At 34.1% G+C, this 19,742-nt stretch overlaps 2 protein-coding genes across 3 annotated transcripts; both read right to left on the reverse strand.

The window, feature by feature from the left end:
- Window positions 1-2,362: 2,362 nt before the first annotated feature.
- LOC136206897 (protein LEAD-SENSITIVE 1-like) lies at window positions 2,363-3,469 on the reverse strand. Its single transcript, XM_065998103.1, has 2 exons — window positions 3,341-3,469; window positions 2,363-3,252 (listed from the first exon to the last, which is right to left on the reverse strand). The coding sequence occupies exons 1-2, from the start codon at window positions 3,432-3,434 to the stop codon at window positions 2,822-2,824; spliced, it is 525 nt and encodes a 174-aa protein (XP_065854175.1). The 5' UTR covers window positions 3,435-3,469; the 3' UTR covers window positions 2,363-2,821.
- Window positions 3,470-8,050: 4,581 nt separating this feature from the next.
- On the reverse strand, window positions 8,051-12,521 carry LOC136206313 (uncharacterized). Of its 2 annotated transcripts, none has more exons than XM_065997318.1 (2): window positions 12,157-12,521; window positions 8,051-10,662 (listed from the first exon to the last, which is right to left on the reverse strand). In XM_065997318.1, exon 2 carries the CDS (start codon window positions 10,550-10,552, stop codon window positions 8,300-8,302), a length of 2,253 nt encoding a protein of 750 aa, XP_065853390.1. In that variant the 5' UTR covers window positions 10,553-10,662; window positions 12,157-12,521; the 3' UTR covers window positions 8,051-8,299. The 2 variants fall into 2 exon arrangements, with proteins under 2 accessions (XP_065853390.1, XP_065853391.1); XM_065997319.1 differs by having other exon boundaries at window positions 8,051-10,665.
- Window positions 12,522-19,742: the final 7,221 nt, after the last annotated feature.

Here is a 19,742-nt window from a genome sequence, read left to right on the forward strand (position 1 = left end):
AATGAAGTTTAATAGCAATAATGTGATAATAGATAAAGTTATCCTTCGCTGTGACCGAAGATGACAAGTGAAAAGAATTTCTTGTTTTCTTCTTTTACTTTTAAATTAAAGTATTCTGATGCTTGGAAAAGAAATTAAAATATAGAATTTATTCTACTTAGCACACAAGTTGATGTCAAATAATTTACTAATTGGATTCTCATCAGAGGTGCCAAAACAGGAGTTAAACATTAATTTGGTGTTATTTGAAAAAAAATTCTTAATCCAATATTAGTTAACAAATTGTTTTTGGGGGTAGTTACATGAAAATCATATAGGTTATAAAATTTATCACTATATTATAATTATGAAACTTAATTCTAAATATATTATTATTTTTTATATTTCACAAAAGTATGATTTTTATATTTTAATTTGTAAATTTTAGACTTCATTCATAAATTTTAACCCTAAAAATTATATTCTAGACTCATAATTTATAAATCTCAATCTTTAAAATATATTGAAAATGATGATTTTCATAATTTGCAATCATTTAAATAATTATTTGACGTAGTTGTAAATAATTTTTGAAAAATGTATCTCGATATAAATTTCTCTTGTTTATTTTGTAACTCAAAAGTTAAAATACCCCACTACGGCAGCTTAGGCCCCGTAATGGACCATTATGATTTACAACATTAATTGATAATAATGGCACGAACGGACAAATCATAAGAATGAGCAATTAATATGTTAAAGAGCATTAATGACATGACTGTCCATATACTACATAATCAATGACCAGAGGTTACAGAATCCAATATAAATACATCAACCCCAAAGTATTCGAGGTATGCATTCTAATTTACTAAAATGCTTTTATGAATTATTATTATTCTCATATATCAATACTGACTTTGGCATCAGAGATTCTCCCGCCGATCCGAATAACAACTCATAGGGAAGGTCTCCGACAAGAGTTGTATTTCGCAAATATCAACCCGGTATTGAGCATTACAATGCTATTGAAAGTGTTATGAGGTACCTTAAAAGCACCATAAACCTTCTATTGCATTATCGAAGGTTTTTGGTTGTCCTTAAAGGATATGGTGATGCTGACAGGATCATTTTATCAGATGATTCTAATGCAACTGGTGGTTATATTGTTAGTATAGTTAGTGGAGTTGTTTCATGAAGTCTAAGAAATATACTATTTTAGCCCAATCAACTATGAAATAAAAAATAATAGCACTAGATATAGTTAGTGAAGAAGCAGGTCGGTAGAGTGGCCTGTTAGTTGAGATTCCTTTATAGGAAAGATCGATTTTAGCTGTATTGATCCACTACGATAGTATCGCGCTATTGCTAAAAATAAGAGCAATTATTACAACGGTAAGAAACGCCAGATACGTCATAAACATAATACAGTTAGAGAGTTCCTTTCTACAAGAGCTGTTAGAGTGGATCATGTACGCACTAAAGATAAGTTAATTGATCCTTTGACGAAAGGATTAGTTAGAGAAAGTCCATAATAATTTAAAAAGTATAGGACTGCTACCTCTACAATGATGAGTTACACATAATTGTAACCAAACCTATAGACCGGTGATCCCAAGAAATAAGTTCAATGGGTAACAATAAGTTATGATATAATATGAGATAGATCATGCATATAGAGTATGAATTTTGTAAGCGACACCAAGTTGAGGTAATAGAAACTCTTAATGAGACTCATACTCTGTTTGGAGTGGAGTGCCTAACAACCTGAGTACTTCTGATAGGCTCGCTTATGTGAATGTGGGAGTGGAGCCGCTTCTTATGAATTTTTGGACAAAAATTCTAGAACGTTCACTATACCAAGATAGACGTGCATGACCATAAAGGCACGAGCTAAAATTAGTATTAAGAATTCCATATTGGAAATTTGTCATTTATAAGAAGAGTTTATAAGTTGGTGTTTGGTGTGCTTGAAAAGGTGCCCGTATTTTTTTTGTTTCTCAATTTCATTTTTATATAGTGACATTGTATTAAGCAAAAAATATCTAAACAAAATAAATTTTACTTTCTTCAATTTCGAGTATTGAGTCTAGTTAATCGATCAATTCTGTATTGTTCAATTCAAAATCGCAATTGGGTGTTTCATTCTAGAGTTGGTCGGCTCTTACTCTTCTTGCACAATTTAGAAGTAGGCCGTGAATATCTTCAAAAGAGCTAACTCGTATGCGACTCATTCCCAAATTATTTGATTCAGTATTTTTTTTTTCATTCTTTCTTTTACCATATTGTCTGATATTCATGCTAACTTGCTTATCGATAATAGAGACTTCATATGTGAGAATTCGAAAACACAAATAATGTATTGAACTGAATGATATTGAGAATCTTAATTTGTTTTCTACGTAGACAATACACATATATATATAACCATAAGTTTATTTTCATTCTCATAACCAAGTCAAAGAGAGATATTTAATGCACTTGTCGGTTAGGACTAAACATTTAAAACGTAACATTTGTAGAAATGAACATACTCTAAGTGCAACTTTGACTCGCTTGTGAATGATTAAATTACATCAATGCTACTTAAACTTTATTTTAATTCACATTTTGGTATTTAAATTTGATTTTGTCTCAAAACTATATCTCAAATATAGATAACTGGATAATTTCATATTTTTAACCGATCACTAACTGATCAATGTGAATTTTTTAGTATTTTTAATTAAAAATTGGGTCTCTCTTGTCCAGTCATCTTTATTTGAAGTATATTTCTATGACAAAATGAAATTCACATACCAAAATATGATTCGGATTGAAGTTCGGATACCTTTGATGTAATTTATTCGCCCGTAAATGAATCAAGCAAATCAAACTTGTCAGGGATGCGATTCCAGGGATTTGGTTGAAGTGTCCCTAACACTTGTTCCACCTGATCACTACTACGATTTCCCGTTTTGCAGAAATTAGCAAAGTGTTCACAGTTGTTAGCAACAAGATCATAGTTTCCGAACCCACGTATTAGCAGTTGATCAGCAAGCTTCAATACTTCATGACATGGTTTTGAATTACGGTGACCTTTGACCTTGACGGAGCCATCTAAGAGGAAGCAAGCAAGGCATGTTTTAATAACACCAAGCTGCTGCTGATTCCCTTTGAATCCGCACACTAAACAGTCACTTTTCTCAGCTCTGGACCGCACACATATTTTATTTGCTGTCGAGGTGTAGTGAATTACATACTTCACTCCTCCCACATCGCCTACATATATTCCTGCAACCAATATAAGTTCGAAATCACCACAAAATGGTTACTTTTTTATGGACACATTGAATTAATTAAAAACCCCAAATAGACTAACCATGGTGAGAGTATACACCACTCTGCCGAAATATATGATCACCCTCTTTCAGTTGAAGGTTGTTGCTAGTACTGCTACCATGGTTATCTCCCATTTTTGCTGATTGATTAATTGCTAATATTAACTTATATAGACTGCCTAATTACTACGTTTGATTAATTGCTATATTAACTTATATAGACTGCCTAATTATCATGGTATTTTTCACACTCTTAACTTGTCCAAATTGATCATTTTACCCCTCCCCAACTCATCGAATGTCCTATTTACCCTCTTCAACTCCATAAAAGTGGTATTTCTCGCCCCTTATGATCCTATTTATCCCCTTAACTTCATAAAAGTAGTATTTCTTACCCTTTTATAGTGTAAAATTAATAGGACTTATTAAAATGAGTTTGAAAATATATTTTTTTAATATCAACTTTTTTATTTTGTTCTAATTTGATAATTATATTGATCGTTCATGTGTTTATTACAATAATATTGTATTACTATAATTAGATAATCAAAATTTAACTAGCCAAAAAATTGAAAAGAGAATGAATGAATATAAGATACAAATAACAAGAACATTAATGCAAACAAGTTAAAGACATTATATGTAGGGATAAGGTACCAAAAAAGGCCTATGGTTTTTTGGGAAGTATTAATTTAGGTTACACATACCAAATAGCACCAATATATGTTTAACGTTTAAAAAGATATTAATTTAGGTCTCGATAATGGATTGTAAGGGGTGAGAAATACCTCTTTTATGGAGTTAAGGGGGTAAATAAGACATTCTATGAGTTGAGAGAATAAATGGACAAGTTGAGGGGGTGGGAAATACCACTTTTATGGAGTTAAGAGGGTAAATAAGACATTCGATTAGTTGAGGGGGTAAAATGACCAATTTGGACAAGTTAAGGGGGCTGGTGGAGCATTAGACCTTTTATTTTTGTTTTGGAATTTGTTTGTGATAATTAAATAATAAAGGGATTAATTTATAAAATAAATAAAGATAAAGATAAAATTAATTCTTTTCCCTTTGCCTTTTGATTTTTTTAAAACCGTTAGTAAATTTGGAATGTGTTTGCTAACAGAATCAAACTCAACGTACTTATTTGCCAACTTTTAAACCACATGATTTATGTTTGAGAATGACTCAAACCACATGGTTTATTTTGTACTTATTGTTATTATTAGAAAAAATTACAAAACTAGGTCACATTGGAGGCTCATTTACATATTTAACCCATTTACTCAACCTACTACATATCTAGACTCATTTTGTGTGACTTTTCCATAATACCCTCAATATTTACGCGCGTCTCGCCCTCTCCCATCTGACTTCGCAGATTCCATATTATGCGAAGCCTGCGAAGCTAATGTTTGGGTTTATATGCGAAGCCTGCGAAGCTAAAGTATGGTTTACTTGATGAATTTAGTTCGCATATGCGAAGCTAAAGTATGGTTTACTTGATGAATTTAGTTCGCATATGCGAAGCCTGCAAAGCTAAAGTTTGGTTTACTTGATGAATTTAGTGCGCATATGCTAAGCTAAAGTTTGGTTCACTTGATGAATTTAGTTCGCATATGCGAAGCCTGGATATGTTTTGAAGCTAATTCGCGAAGTGGTATATAACAAAAAATGGCAAGCAACAACGGATTCTAACATTAAAATCATAACATTATCAAAATTTACAACAAGATTGCCACAATAACAACATTAAAATCATAACATTATCAAAATTTACAACAAGATTGTCACAATAAAACTCATAACAAATCACTTCAAAATGAACCTGACTAATCCGGTACCAATTTTGAAGCGGATGAGTAATCTTGGTGTGCACCGTGGGACACATCCATCCCAAAAGGTCTGGACTAACCATGGGATGGACGTGTCCCATAGTGCACCCAAGATTGGCACAATCTCTCCTAACGAACCATTTCAGGAGTGAATGTGTCAATCTTGAGGGAAGTTCATCCCTATACAGGAAAGAAAATCATCTCCCCTGAAGCCCAGTACGCCGCCTTCCAGAAAGTGATGTTACGTATTCAACCACCTTTAGAAAAAATTAATCGTGTTAGGCAGAAAAAGACGATTTTGGCTTCGCAAAATGAAGATTAGCGAAGCATGCGAATGTAAATGTGCAGGAAAAGAGGTGATTTTACTTCGCTAATCGATTTTTTCGCGAGGTATGCGAGGTCTGAAACGTGACGATCTACTTCGTGAATCGATCCTTTCGCGAAGTCTGCGAGGACTGAAACGTCAGGATCTATTCGCAGACTTCGCGAACTAATCGATTCGCGAGGTAGATCCAAACGTTTCAGACTCTTTCTCTTCGCAGATCTTCGCGAAATCATCGATTCACGAAGTAGATCGTCACTTTCCAGACTATTTCTCTTCGCAAAGCTTCGCGAAACCATTGATTGCGAAGTGAATTCATGAAAAAATGCAGGAAAAACAATAGATACTTACATTTTTCACTCCTTTCACCCCCAAAAGCGACAATAACAATATGATAACATGGGAACAACGAAGGAAATAACGTAGAATAACCATTTCTAACATGGTAACAAGAAGAAAGAAACCAAGTAACGAACACGAAGATGAAGAACCATGGCTTCGTTTTCTAGGGTTAGGAAGTTGCAGAATCAAGAGATGAAGAGAGGAAAAAGAGAAATTCATTGTGATTTTGGCGAAATGGTGCAGATTTCGTGCAATTTAAAGGAAGAAAGAAAGATCAAAAGTCTTCAAATCATTAATGCAGGAGCAATTTTTCGCGTAACCAATGAGATAGGGGGAGCGGCCGTTCGCGAGTGGTGGGAAGTGGGAAGGTTGGGGGTATTATGGGAAAGTCACGCAAAATCAGTCTAGATATGTAGTAGGTTGAGTAAATGAGTTAAATATATAAATGGACCTCCAATTTGACCTAGTTTTGTAATTTTCCCTTATTATTATGATTATCAATAGGCAAAAAGCATAATTAAGCCCATAAACTTAAACTGTTTTAAGGATTAAGCTCCTGATCATTTATTTTTTCACATTAAGCCTTTGATCATTGATTCTATTATGGATTAGGCTCTTATTTAGCTTTTTCGTCGAGTTTGGACTGCATAGATCGTTATAGGGCGATTCGGCTTGTTGACATGGATAAATAAAAATAAGAATTCATTGACTAGGAGAGATAAAAATTAAAAACTAAAATGAAATTATAAAAATAAATCTCTAGTATATTCTTCCAAACTCGATTTTCTCTTCTCCCATTTTGTGATTTTCAAGATTAGAATCGCCAAATCGATCTTCCCATCTCCTAAACTCGACGGAAAAGTTAAATAAGGGCCAAATCCATAACAAAATCAATGATCAAGGGCTCAATGTGGAAAAATAATTGATCAGAGGCTTGATCCTTAAAATATGTAAAGTTCAGGGACTTAATTATGCTTTTTGCCTTATTAATATGTTAACAATAATCAACCAAAAGTACGACAATATTCATGTAATGTGTTTATAACAATATAAGAAAATGCGCCCGTCCAATCAAATAATGTCATTTATACATATTTATTTCTTAACATCAATTATCTCTCGTGAATTGGTATGCATCACTATTTTGATTAGTCGGATATATTATGCACGTTCTGTAATAGAAGTTCTCTATAGGGGTTAGCATGAGAGAATACAACAATAATTTTAAATACTCGTATCATTTTGCATCATTTTCGGATTAGCATGTCATCGATAAATAAGTCGTGTATATTTTTACCACCTCTAGTTATTAATTTGTTAATTTTTCAACGAATAAAATCATTTCTGATTGTATGCTCCTAATAGATTTATTATTCTTTAATAAAATATTTATATGCTACGATTACACATTATTCTTTAACTGAAGATAAGTGAAAAGAATTTCTTGTTTCTTTTTTTTACTTTTACATCAAAGTATTCTGATGCTTGGAAAAGAAAATTAAAATATAGATTTATCCTATTCACCACAAGTTGATGTCAAATAATTTACTACTTGGATTCTCATCAGAGGTGCCAAAACAGGTTAAACAAAAGTTGTATCAAATGAATAGTGTTACACTTTGACAAGATATATGTAGTGTCAGAGAGTGTAGAGATGGCTATTATCGGATTTGTTTCGTGTTAAATGAGTCAGTTCTAATCAAATCCAAAAACTTTAATATCGTATTTTTTAGTCTAATTTTACTATGTATCCATGTCAATGCTGTCTTTAAAGATACAAGAGTATATAATTAATAATATTTTTAAATATACTTTTTATTAGAATTGCAACACTAACCATTAAAAAAAAAAAAAAAATTGATTAATTTCATGTTTGGCTCGTATAATGTGTTTACAAGTCAAATGTAATTTTACTATCTCTATTAAGGATGACTTGTAAAATTTTGACATGTTTGAATCGTGTTCTAGATAATAATTGTAATTTTATTACCTGCATATAAAAACATAAGGGAATACGATAATGATTTTAAATATTCGTGTCATTTTCGAGTTAGTATGTCAACCCAACCAGACTCGAATATTTGCGTGTCAATTTCGCATCAACACATTAATTACTTACAAAGCTAATAAACTCAAACACTAAAATTACATACCGATTTCATATCTTGGTACTCCTTGCTGGCAATTATCAAGTAATTCAATAAATGTTTCTCTCTTTGTGATGAAAGTCTAAGTGGAAATAACAAACTTGATCATGAAAGCAATCATCCTCCATAACATTGTATTATTGAGATTTGAGATAATCATTCATACAGGATAGAGGATAGAGGATAGAGGACACTAACCATAATTCAAGTGGTTTGTCACAGAGAATAAATAAAAGCTTCTACTTGCAAACCTAGCTAGCTATTAGAAACTACAAGAATTCTAAAAATTAAAATACTTTTGCACAGAAGGGACATACCCAAATATAATAATAACTAAACCATCTTCATAGTTGCAAATTAGATGGGTGCTGCACATGTTGTCCTAAAATGCCCTGTCTGATTGCAACGGCTACAGTGCACAACTCGCTTCACACGTCCTCGGTCTTCAGCTCGAACTCGTTTCTTTCTTGGTCGACCAGGTGGACGAAGTGATTTAGGCGGATTAATCAGAACATCCAGAGCCTTGTTAGCGTTTGGGTCTCCATCTGACAACTCCTTCCATAGACTTTTATCTGGAATTGGATGAATAGTTTGTGAATATGTTTTTCTATATGTTGCTACAGTGAAACAACTCTCTGTAAATCTATGCACATTCTGCCTGCAAGAGAGAAGTGCTGCTACAGCATGTGCGCAAGGAAGACCATACAGCTGCCAGCCCCGGCATTGACAACACCGGTTCCTAATATCAACTATATTAGTTCCTTCATGGGAAATAACTTCAAACTCAGCTTCATTAGCACGAAGCACCTGATATGTGCGTGCACGCTCAAGCGCCTCTGCTACACGCCTCTCTGCAGAAGGCACAAGTATTGATGTCCACTGCATACTGGTCTCTCGGCGTTCATTGAACCAAGTCATGAGCTGCCTCCTAATACATTCCATCATCTGAATTATAGGAAGCCCCGAGGCTTCCAAAATCCAACAATTCATCGATTCAACTATGTTAGCTGTCAAATGCCCAAACCGACTTCCTTCAAAATAAGCTGTAGCCCACAACCGAGGGGGGATTCTTCGTATCCAATATGCAGCATCTTGTGATATTTCCTCGATCTCTAAAATTTTTGCTTCAAATTCAATGACCGTCAATGCATGAGCAGCTTCCCATAAAAGGTTGACAAGCATTGTGTTATTAAATTCTTTGCGGAAGCTTTCACTCAAGTGACGCATACAAAAGCCATGAAAAGCAGTTGGAAAATTTGCTTCCACTCCATCAACAATGCCCTTCTGCCGATCTGACAAAATTGTAAGCCTTGGCATGTTTTCAGTATTAATTTCCAGGAGGTTATGAAGTTCAGAAAGAAACCACATCCAATTTTCATCATTCTCCTCATCCACGACACCAAATGCCAAAGGAAATAGAGCACCATCCCCATCAAATCCAGTAGCAAGAAGCAATGTACCAAGGTACTTGCTTTTCAGGAATGTCCTATCAAGCCCAAGGAGAGGCCGGCAAGCATTCAGAAAACCATAAATTGATGCCTGAAATGAGATGAAGAGACGCTGGAAGCAACTGTCAGAAGGATTTCCATAAACGGATGCGATACTCCCAGGATTTGTTCGTTTAACCTGCTCACAGTACGGTGGAAGCAAACGATACCCTTCTTCAAAGGATCCACGCATTGCAGCCATGATACGCTCCTTGCCTCTCCAAGCTTGTTTGTATGACAAAGTAATTCCATGCACCCGGTGAATCTCTTCCAATATCTCTTTCGGCTTGTAATTAGGATTCTCCTTAAGCCGTTGCTCCACAGAGTTTGCAACCCACTGAACTGAGGCTTGTTGATGTCCCAGATGAGCAATTCCTCCACATGAATGAGACTCATGGATGGTCCTGATAGTGAAAGTAGGAACCCCTGGCAGCTTGGCTGCATGTATCCTCCAAGGACATCCCTCACTGGCACATTTAGCTGTGAAACGAGTCTTGTCAGATTTTATAGTCTGCATTTCAAAGTGAAGAGCAATGGCTGTATCCCTCAGCGCCCTACGGCAGCTAATGACATCTGGGAATTCTTGCCCAACTGAGAGCTCGAAACTGGGAGCTATAGCAAGTTGACGAGCCTGAATGACAGGAGTATGGACCATAAGCTCTGACTGCTCAATGGACAAATCATGAGAATCATCCATGCCCATCTCGTCACTTTGGACCACAGCTAGTTCAAGGTTGTCAAGTTCTTGATTTTCTGAAACAACCAGTTCATTGTTTTCTGACAAACATAACTCGTGGTTCTGTGCAGGAAGACCCAACTCATGGTCACCCTCATCAGGTTTGCGATCCATAACTGACTCATTCTCATGGGCATAACTATGACCAGCATCCTCCTCATGGTCATTGTTCTGTCCTAAACCCAATTCATGGTCATGAGGATTTCCTAAACCAAGTTCATGGTCATGAGCCTGTCCCAAACCCAAATGATGCTCATGTGCTTGTCCCAATTCCAAATTATGATTCTGTCCAAGACCCAAATTGTGATTATGCCCTAAAACCAGTTGCTGATTCTGCCTAAGCCCTAGATTGTGACTCTGCCCAAGTATTAACTCATGGTTTGCCATTGAACAAATCAATTCCAACAAGCCAAAACAGCAACAACTTAGCCCCAAGAGAAAACGACCAATTTTAAATTGATATCAACGGCAGATGTATCTGCAGTATCGCCACATGTCTGCTGAACCAAATACAAATGTAAATTGAAGAGTTAATTACCAATAATTGACATCTATAGACAGTGTTTACAGCTAAATAGTAAATATGGAGAAAAGAATGCAGAAAACGAAGAATATGTTAAAGTAGAAAATCGAGTCTAAGCAATTCTTCATCACTTCAAATTTGAAAATGAAAATTCCCTGCAAAAAGTGTCAATGTTAAACAGTAATCTTATCCATTTTAGCACAATCACTACTTCAACCCCCCAACCACCAAAAAAAAAACATCCTCGTGCCAGATATCTCGTCCAAAGAACAAAACCTCAGAAGTGCGCCAAGCAAATAATCCATCCCAAGTAGCACATTAACCATTGAAAACATAACATTGATGTCCGCTTATCCACTACATTAGCAAAGGAAACAAATATGACTATCAACCAATGTTGAAAACCAAGGCCACCTGCGCCACCTAGGCGTTCGAAATCGAGAATCCACCTCGATTTTCTCCGATTAGTCCCTCTTGGCTTTTTTTTTTTTTTTGGCCCTTAGACGATTTTTAGCCGCCTGGACGCTGCCTAAATGACGATAAACAAAAGAGTTTTTTATTATTATTTTGCTTTATTATAATTCACTTTTGAACATTGTCGCATGGTTATTCGTGAATTGTGTTTATTATTTTCAAATAATACAATTGCGTTAACTTCCTGATATGGTTGAAGACTTTAATAACATTGTTTAATAACTTTTGGTTAATTACGTTACTTGTGAACATTATATTTTATTTATTTGAGTTGTTTCAATAATATTGTTGTTGAAAGATTGATGTTTACACATTTTTAAAGATATATGTTACAAATAAACGTGTTTTCAAATAGTATAATACATATTTTAATTGAAATTACATAAGAATTTTATTGATTTACAAATAAAAAATACGAAAATACAAATCTGATTAATCCTCGGTACCTTGACTAACTATCAACATTAACATTATTATATTTGTCAAAAAAGAGTCATACCAAAACCAACTAAAGAGAAGAGCTTTACCAGAATTCTACTAACTCAGGTTTCATTTTGCACTTAGTAAATGAGATTCAAGTTTGGGCGCTTATGTTTGCTCTCAGTTTCTCTTTCTAGACTGTCAAGCAACTAGGCAGAACTCGATTACAGATAAAGGGAGGAGGAGGTGAAACAATAAATAACAACCTAAAAGTTAAAATGCATGACTTCAGCTAAAGACTATGAACCAAAAAGAAAAAATTTCTCTATTAAAGCATACAACTCAAGCTTAACCTATGAACGAACCAATCAACAGAAAATATAAAAAGCCTAAAATCTCAATCCACGAGGGGAGAAATGAAATTCAAAACCCTAACTCAAAACATATATGTCAGTATACATATATCCACAAAACAGACACTGAATTAGCTGAACGAACGGCATGGAATAACAGATATCAGTTAAAACAAGAGGAAACATAGGCCAAAACAGTGAGTCGAGAAGAGTAAAAATACCTGATCACAAAATGCCGGTGAAAGCCAACCAAAAACCCAGCTTTAAACCCATAAATAAACGAGGATTAGAGAAACAAAACGCGGAAGGTGTTGATCAAAACTGAAGAGAAGTGAAGTACAGAAAGGGGTAGAAGACAAGAGAGTACGGATCGGAGGAAATAATTAGGGATTTGGAAGGTGCAATTGAGAATGAAGAAGGGAAGAGAAGAATTTGAAAACTGGCGGGTAAATCAGAGGGAGAAGATCGGAAAATAAAGAAAAGGAAGGGAAGGGCAAGAAGGGAGGAAAGGGTTGGATTGGGAAATTAGCGACAAGGGCAGAAGAGGGAGACTAGGGAGGCGAGGGTTGAGAAGGGAAATACAGAGCTTCATGATTGACGAGATAAAGGGGTATTTATGTCATTAGATTTTTTCAAGGGTCTCTTTTTCTTGGGTTTTTTTGGAATTACTGTTTTTTCTCTCGCTTTTATATTTTTATTTTTTTTTATTGGGTTATGCTTTGCATGAAAAACTCAACTACACCTAATAAATCAAATAACTACATCTTTTTTTTTTTTTGATAGAAAATAACTACATCTTACTATCTTACTATTATTATTATTTTGAGAAAATCTTATTATTATTATTATTATTATTAATTACTAGTCGAAAACCCGTGCGATGCACGGGGTACGAAACTTTTATATAATTTAGATAAATAAATAAATTAACATATTTACTTTTAAATAATTTTATATCATGCTATAAAAAAAATTTATATTATGTATATTTGAAATTAATATATATATATATATATATTTAATGATAATTTAAATTAAATTAATTTTAAAAATAATTGACTACTTTTTTTATAGAATTTTAACTAAAGATGAATGATTTATTTATTTTTACAAAATTCAATAATTTGTACTTTTTAGGAATTTTAATACATTTTCATATTTCAAATATTCTGTGAAACAATAATAATAAAATAGCAGATTAATTAAGAAATATATTAGAATATAATAAAAAAACCAAAAATTGAATAAAACTATAATTAAAATTAAATATTATATTTACGATACAAAAGAATTACAATATAGGTTAAACAAAAATTGAATTAAACTACAATTAAAATTAAATATTATATCTACGATACAAAAGAATTACAATCTATGTTAAAATGGATGCAACATCAATATATTATTCTATAAACTATTACAATCAATATTTTTCTAATGTTGCATATGAAGAAACTTTATCAATTCAATATGTTACATATAAAAAAATAAAATTCGTAAAAATTAGTCAGAAATTCAGCTTGATGATAATTATTTTGGTTGATGGAATTTCATGATCACCAAGTATTCGAATTCAATTATTCATTCTGCTACAATAACCCAATATATCTAATTGAATCAGTTTAAGATGATGATTTCTCCTATTTTCATCTCGAAAATATTTCATCCAGACATTCGATCAATTTGTTCATCATTCTTTCACTATATGGAATATCAGCCATACTCGCAGATATCACTTATTTGACTTCATTAATATTTTCTAATAATTATATATTCTTGAATTTTGTAAGTAAAAAAAACAAATAAAAGAATTGAAAAAAAAATGAAGGGACAAAAAAGATAATTAGGAGAGAATCATCTTCCTCTCGGATTTTTTTTTTTTGAAAATAAGAGAGAATGTCGAGACATAAGCGTATAAAGAGGAGAGTGAAAATATTTTTTGCCCATTAATTAAACATTTTATTTTTTCTTAATGAAGTATTAAGTCCATAAATTAATTTTAGTTAAATAGAATTAAATCGCAATTGTAACCACTCAGTACAAAAAAAACGTTTTATAATTAATATGTGAAATTAATTATATTAATTATAATCATTATGCTCAACATTTGAGAATTTGAAGAGATTTAAATAATAATATATTTTTAATTAATATTTTTCTTTAATTTTTCCTTTGATCATATTTCATTTTCATCTGTTAAAAACTCTTGAAATACTAACAATTTTGTATGAACCATAATATAATAGTTAAAAACTATATAAGCCAATGTTGCAAAAGCAATTATCTGAATATCCATAATTATTGTACATTTTTAGGATTTTGAGCATCAAAATTTATTTTTATTTACCTTGATTTTGAATTCGTATCTAGCATAATCCACATTCTTCAAGAATAAACATCTTATCAAGCGTATTAGACGCTTACAATCTCCTTGTCTAGAAAATTAGGAAAAAATAACTTCTTGATAATAATAATAATAATAATATAACATAATTTATATTGAAATAAACTTCATTGTAAGTATAATATTCCAATATCTCTTTAATATTTTATTTAATATGTCTCAAACTTCAATTAACAACTATCGTGTGAAACTTTATATCTATTTGTATCAAAATGCATAAAAATAATAAAAAAAATACAATCCATATCAATTAGCTAAACTCAAACTAAAAAAATGAGTGGATTTCAACATGTTCCGAATTAGAAAAATTAATCTGACTTCAATTAAAACTAAAAATTGAATTCATAAAAAGCCGAAAATCTAAATTTTAGTTAGAGTTAACAATCAAAACGATAACACCTAGGAACATATACTAAAAAAAATGCAAATATACAAAATCTTTATTTTAGTCATTTTGAAAAATAAATAAAAAAGAAAGAAAAACATGAATAAGGTAGCGAGAGGTATGGAATCTGGATAACGACAGAAACGAAATTTCATCTCTGAAAGATGAAACTATAACAACAATTGTTTAATAAAAATAAAACAGTAGCACAATTGAGAAAGCCAAAAATTGAGTTCATATAAAGCCGAAAATCTAAATTTTAGTTAAGAGTTAGCAATCGAAACGATAACACCTAGCAACATATACTAAAAAAGAATACAAATTTACAAAATCTTTATTTTAGTCATTTTGAAAAAAAAAAGACAAATAAAAAAGAAAACATGGATAAGGTAGCGAGAGGTATGGAACCTAGGTAACGATAGAAATTGAATTTCATCTCTGAAAAATGAAACTATAACAACTATTGTTTAATAAAAAGAAAACAACAACACAATTGAGAACAAAAATAATTACAACATATGAAAAAAATTGAATAATTTACCTTGAGAAACATAAGAATTTCTTGTAATTTTTGACACTTTTGTGTTTTCCGGTTTTAGTTGTTCATGAATCTTCTATTTCCGTCGGATTTCTTCAATTGAAGCTATCAGTTTGGAAAAAAAAAACACAAATAAAAAAGAAACATGGATAAGATATCGAGAGGTATAAAACCTGGGTAACAACAGAAATGAATCTGAAAGATGAAACTATAACAACTATTGTTTAATAAAAATAAAACAACAACATAAGAAAAAAAATCGAATATTTACCTTCAGAAATATAATACTATCCATCGTGACTAATGAATATAATGGTGGAATACACTATCTATCATGCTTTATATAGAAGTTTATTTGTGACTTTTGGATTTCCTTTGCTTTGTGTTTTTTCATCTTCCCGTAACTCTTGCTTTCTTTTATTATTTTAATTAATAGGCTAATAATTATTTAATATATTATAAATATAAATTTGTTATTTTTAATTAATTAAATATTTTTAATCTGATTTTTTACTACGTTGACAACTCATCAAAAAGACCTCTAAAACACTTCTTCTCATTTCTCTCTGCTTCCGTAATTATATATAGTATAGATTATTATGGAAGAAACTTTTTTTTTTGAAGAAATTATTATTATTAATATTAACAAGCTTATGTAGGAAATTGTAAAATACTTTCCTTCTCTTTTTTTCTTTATGAGCACATGTTTTTTTGTTTCTTAATTGTTATTTTTTAATTAATTTACATTTCTAGTAAAATAAAAAAATGGCAATCACAACATTTTTACATTGTATAATAATTCTTTTATAATTATTTTATTATAATTAGACATATGGTTATGAGTTGGATCGGAACGGGTGGAACCCAATTAAGTTTATAGTTACTTTTTTTTTTTGAAACTGAAGTAGATGTTTATTAATCAGAATAAAGAGCAGAAATAATACACGGAGAAGGTACAGACACCCAAACCTCCATACCAGAAGCAGATGCAACTGCTCTAGCCGCACAATGAGCAACAGAATTTGCTGACCTATAAATGAAAGAAATAGACGCGTTCACAATTTCCTGTAACAGGGATTTGCAATCTCCAATAATTAAACCTAGAGCCAAACTGCAGCCAGTTTCTCGCTGTAAAAAATACACTAGCAGTTGAGAGTCCGTTTCGATCATGATATTTTTATCTCCCTGAGTCCTTGAACCAGCTCAAAGCTTCTCGACATGAGATTACCTCCACAAGGAATGGATCCATACGGCATTGGATTGCTCCATTCCTCGCTGCCAGAAATAAACCCTCCTCATCTCGTAATATAAACCTGAAACCAGCAAAGCCTTCAGCCTGAAAGAGTGCACCATCAACGTTTAATTTTACAAAGCCTTGCGGGGGGCGCTGCCATTTCGGACGAACCGACGGACCAGCAGTGGCCGGAGTGTCGACCGTACCTGAGCTTCCTTCCATCTCGCGAGATATGCCGCCGTCATGCTGTAGATAGTGGCCGGAGGAGACTGTTTTGAGGACCAGACTTGATTGTTTCTGTTAATCCATATGAACCAACAATACATAGCAGCAATCTCCTCATGGATTTAAAAGTCACGAAAAAATTACCTCCCAGAAATTCTGAAACGAGGAGCAACGGTTGCTTAGCGACGCAAGAGGTGAGAAGCTCCACACTGCACCCGCTGAACGGCACATGATCAGCGCATGGAAAATGCTCTCCTCACCCTGACCGCACATCGGACACGCAGTGTTTACCGGAACCTTGCGCCTAGCTAGTTCTATCAGCATCGATAGACAGTCCGTCAATGCCCGCCACACCATATTTTTCACCTTTAGCGAAACTTTCATATTCCAGATGTTCTTCCAAATAGTATCAGACCCGGTAGTGGCACTGTTAGTATTTACCTATCCCTTCCACAGCTGTTTGTAAATAATTCTGATAGAGAATTTCCCTTTGGGGTCTCCGGTGCATTCCCAAGCATCCGGGACTACTCTCAAGCTATGCGGCGTATTTAATATTAAAGCAGCGTCTCTTTCAACAAAAATACCATTAATCAAATCGGTATTCCACTCCCTAGAATCCAAACGAAGGTTATCCACCATTGAGCTACCCAAGCCTGCGAAGTGGTCACTTTCGACATATGGGTTAATTAGGTCGGCTAGCCAGGGATCCTCCCTTATATTTATCGAAGCACCTGAACCTACCACTTTCCTGCAACCCGCTGATAATACAGACTGCGCAACAACCAGACTCTGCCAAATATAACTCGATCTATTACTGATATCAGCAGCAAGAAAAGATGAAGAAGGATAATATCGAGCCTTGTAGACCCGTGCAACCAACTATTCTGGCTGTATGATGAGTCGCCACCCCTGTTTTGATAATAATGCAAGATTAAAGAGGTTTAGTTTTCTCAAACCGAGACCCCCCCCCCCCTCACTTTTTGGTATACACAACTTATCCCATGACTTCCAGTGGATGTCTCTTCTACTCGAGCCTGAAGAGCCCCACCAAAACGAGTTCATCAGATGTTCTAAATTCACACATAGCATTTTAAGGAGAAGGAACAGACTCGTGGCATAGGAGGGAAGAGCTTGAATTATGGATTTAAGTAAAACCTCATTACCGACGCGGGATAATAATTTGGATTTCCAACTTATAATTCTGGCATGAACTCTATCAGTGATAAACTAGAAAACCTTGGATTTGCATCTCCCTACCAGAGACAGAAGACCAAGATAGTTGCCGACAGTTGATTCCAGTGAAATTCCACATAACGAGCTTAGTTGTATCCGCAGAGAATTACTACAGTTCTTGCTGAAAGAAATTGAAGACTTTGAGAAATTAACCTGTTGGCCAGATGCTGACTCATATAGATTAAGGCACTGTTGAACCGTTTGACATTCCTCCCTTGAGGCTTTAAAGAAGAGGTAGATGTCATCAGTAAAAAATAGATGGGAAATAGACGGAGCTGACCTTGCTATGTGGCACCCATGGATTAGATTCTGATTCTCAATGGATGATAAAGATGTTGATAGACCCTCAGCACAAATGAGGAAAAGGTATGGAGAGATTGGGTCTCCTTGACGGAGTCCTCTCTGTGGTCGAATCGGCCCCATTGTGTGGTTATCGTGAATGACTTTATATTCTACTTTGGTGACACAATGCATAACCAAAGATACCCACTTGATATCAAACCCCAGTTTTATCATCATTTGTCTCAGGAACTCCCACTCAACACGATCATAAGCTTTAGCCATGTCAAGTTTAAGAGACACATAACCTTGTTTCCTTTTAGTTTTTCCCCGAAGGTAGTGGTTGACTTCAAAAGCCAGTATGATGTTGTCTGTAATCAATCTCCCTAGGATAAAAGCACTTTGAGCTGGAGAGATAATGAAATTGAGGACCCTCTTTAACCTGTTAGCAATGGCCTTGGCTAGGACTTTGTATATCACATTACATAATGCTATTGGTCTGAGATCAGAGACTTTTTCAGGCACATTTTTCTTCGGAATCAGAACGATGTTGGTTTCATGGATACAATCAGGGAATACTCCATCATTCAGCTATTGGATACAGGACTTAACCACATCAGGCCCAACAAGACCCCAGTAGTGTTGATAGAAATACGGATTAAACCCATCAAGACCTGGGCTTTTATCCATGTGCATAGAGAACATGGCCTGCTTAATTTCAATTTCTGTGAAAGGCTTGAGCAATTCCTCATTTGTCTCAGGAGAAATTTTGTGATGTACATTAGTCAGAATAGGGTCGGGATCACACCCTGAAGAAGCAAAGATGTATGTGAAATAGCCAGTGATTAAAGAAGACAAACCCGAATCCCAGTCGACCCACCTGTCAGTATTATCCTTCAGTCTATTTATTTGATTTTTCCTTCTTCTACTGTTTGCAGCAGCGTGAAAGAATTTTGAATTTGTGTCCCCCGCCTGTAACCAGATTATTTTGCTTCTTTGCTTCTAGTACAGCTCCTGTTGGAGCAAAATTTCATCAAGCCGGGTTCAAGCATTTTGCAACATATCTCTTGCACTTACGTCTGACGAATTTCTGAACCTCCGAATATCATGCTTACATTGCTGAATTTGAAGCTTGAAACAATTTCGCACTGCATTTCCCCATTTATGCAATTTTGAGCTATACCTTGCCTGTCTGCTTAATTGATCCTCGTCAGGCTCACACATCCAAGCCGAATTCACCTGTTCATCATAGTCCTCCTCACGGGTCCATACGTTTTCAAATCTGAATAAACAAGATAGAGGGGCAGCAATAGGCTTCAGGAGTAAGAGTAGGGCAGAGTGGTCACTACAAGAAGTGTCTTCATTACGAACATAGGCAGAACTGAACAAAGAAAGCCAAGCCACTGAGGCGAAGGCCCTGTCAAGCTTTTCCTCAATACAAGTATCAGATCCCCTACCTCTTTCCCATGTAAAACGGTAGCTTGACATGTGAATTTCAGATAACCCGCA

The sequence above is a fragment of the Euphorbia lathyris genome, chromosome 9 (genome assembly GCF_963576675.1).
Source record: "Euphorbia lathyris chromosome 9, ddEupLath1.1, whole genome shotgun sequence".
Taxonomy (NCBI): Eukaryota; Viridiplantae; Streptophyta; class Magnoliopsida; order Malpighiales; family Euphorbiaceae; genus Euphorbia; species Euphorbia lathyris.

Excerpts from the sequence above, each read along its gene's own strand:
- LOC136206897 (XM_065998103.1), bottom strand. The coding sequence starts at position 3,434 with ATGGGAGATAACCATGGTAGCAGTACTAGCAACAACCTTCAACTGAAA. Across the intron at positions 3,253-3,340 it reads TGGTGTATACTCTCACCATG|GAATATATGTAGGCGATGTG; the intron begins GTTAGTCTATTT and ends TATTGGTTGCAG.
- LOC136206313 (XM_065997318.1), bottom strand. The coding sequence starts at position 10,552 with ATGGCAAACCATGAGTTAATACTTGGGCAGAGTCACAATCTAGGGCTT.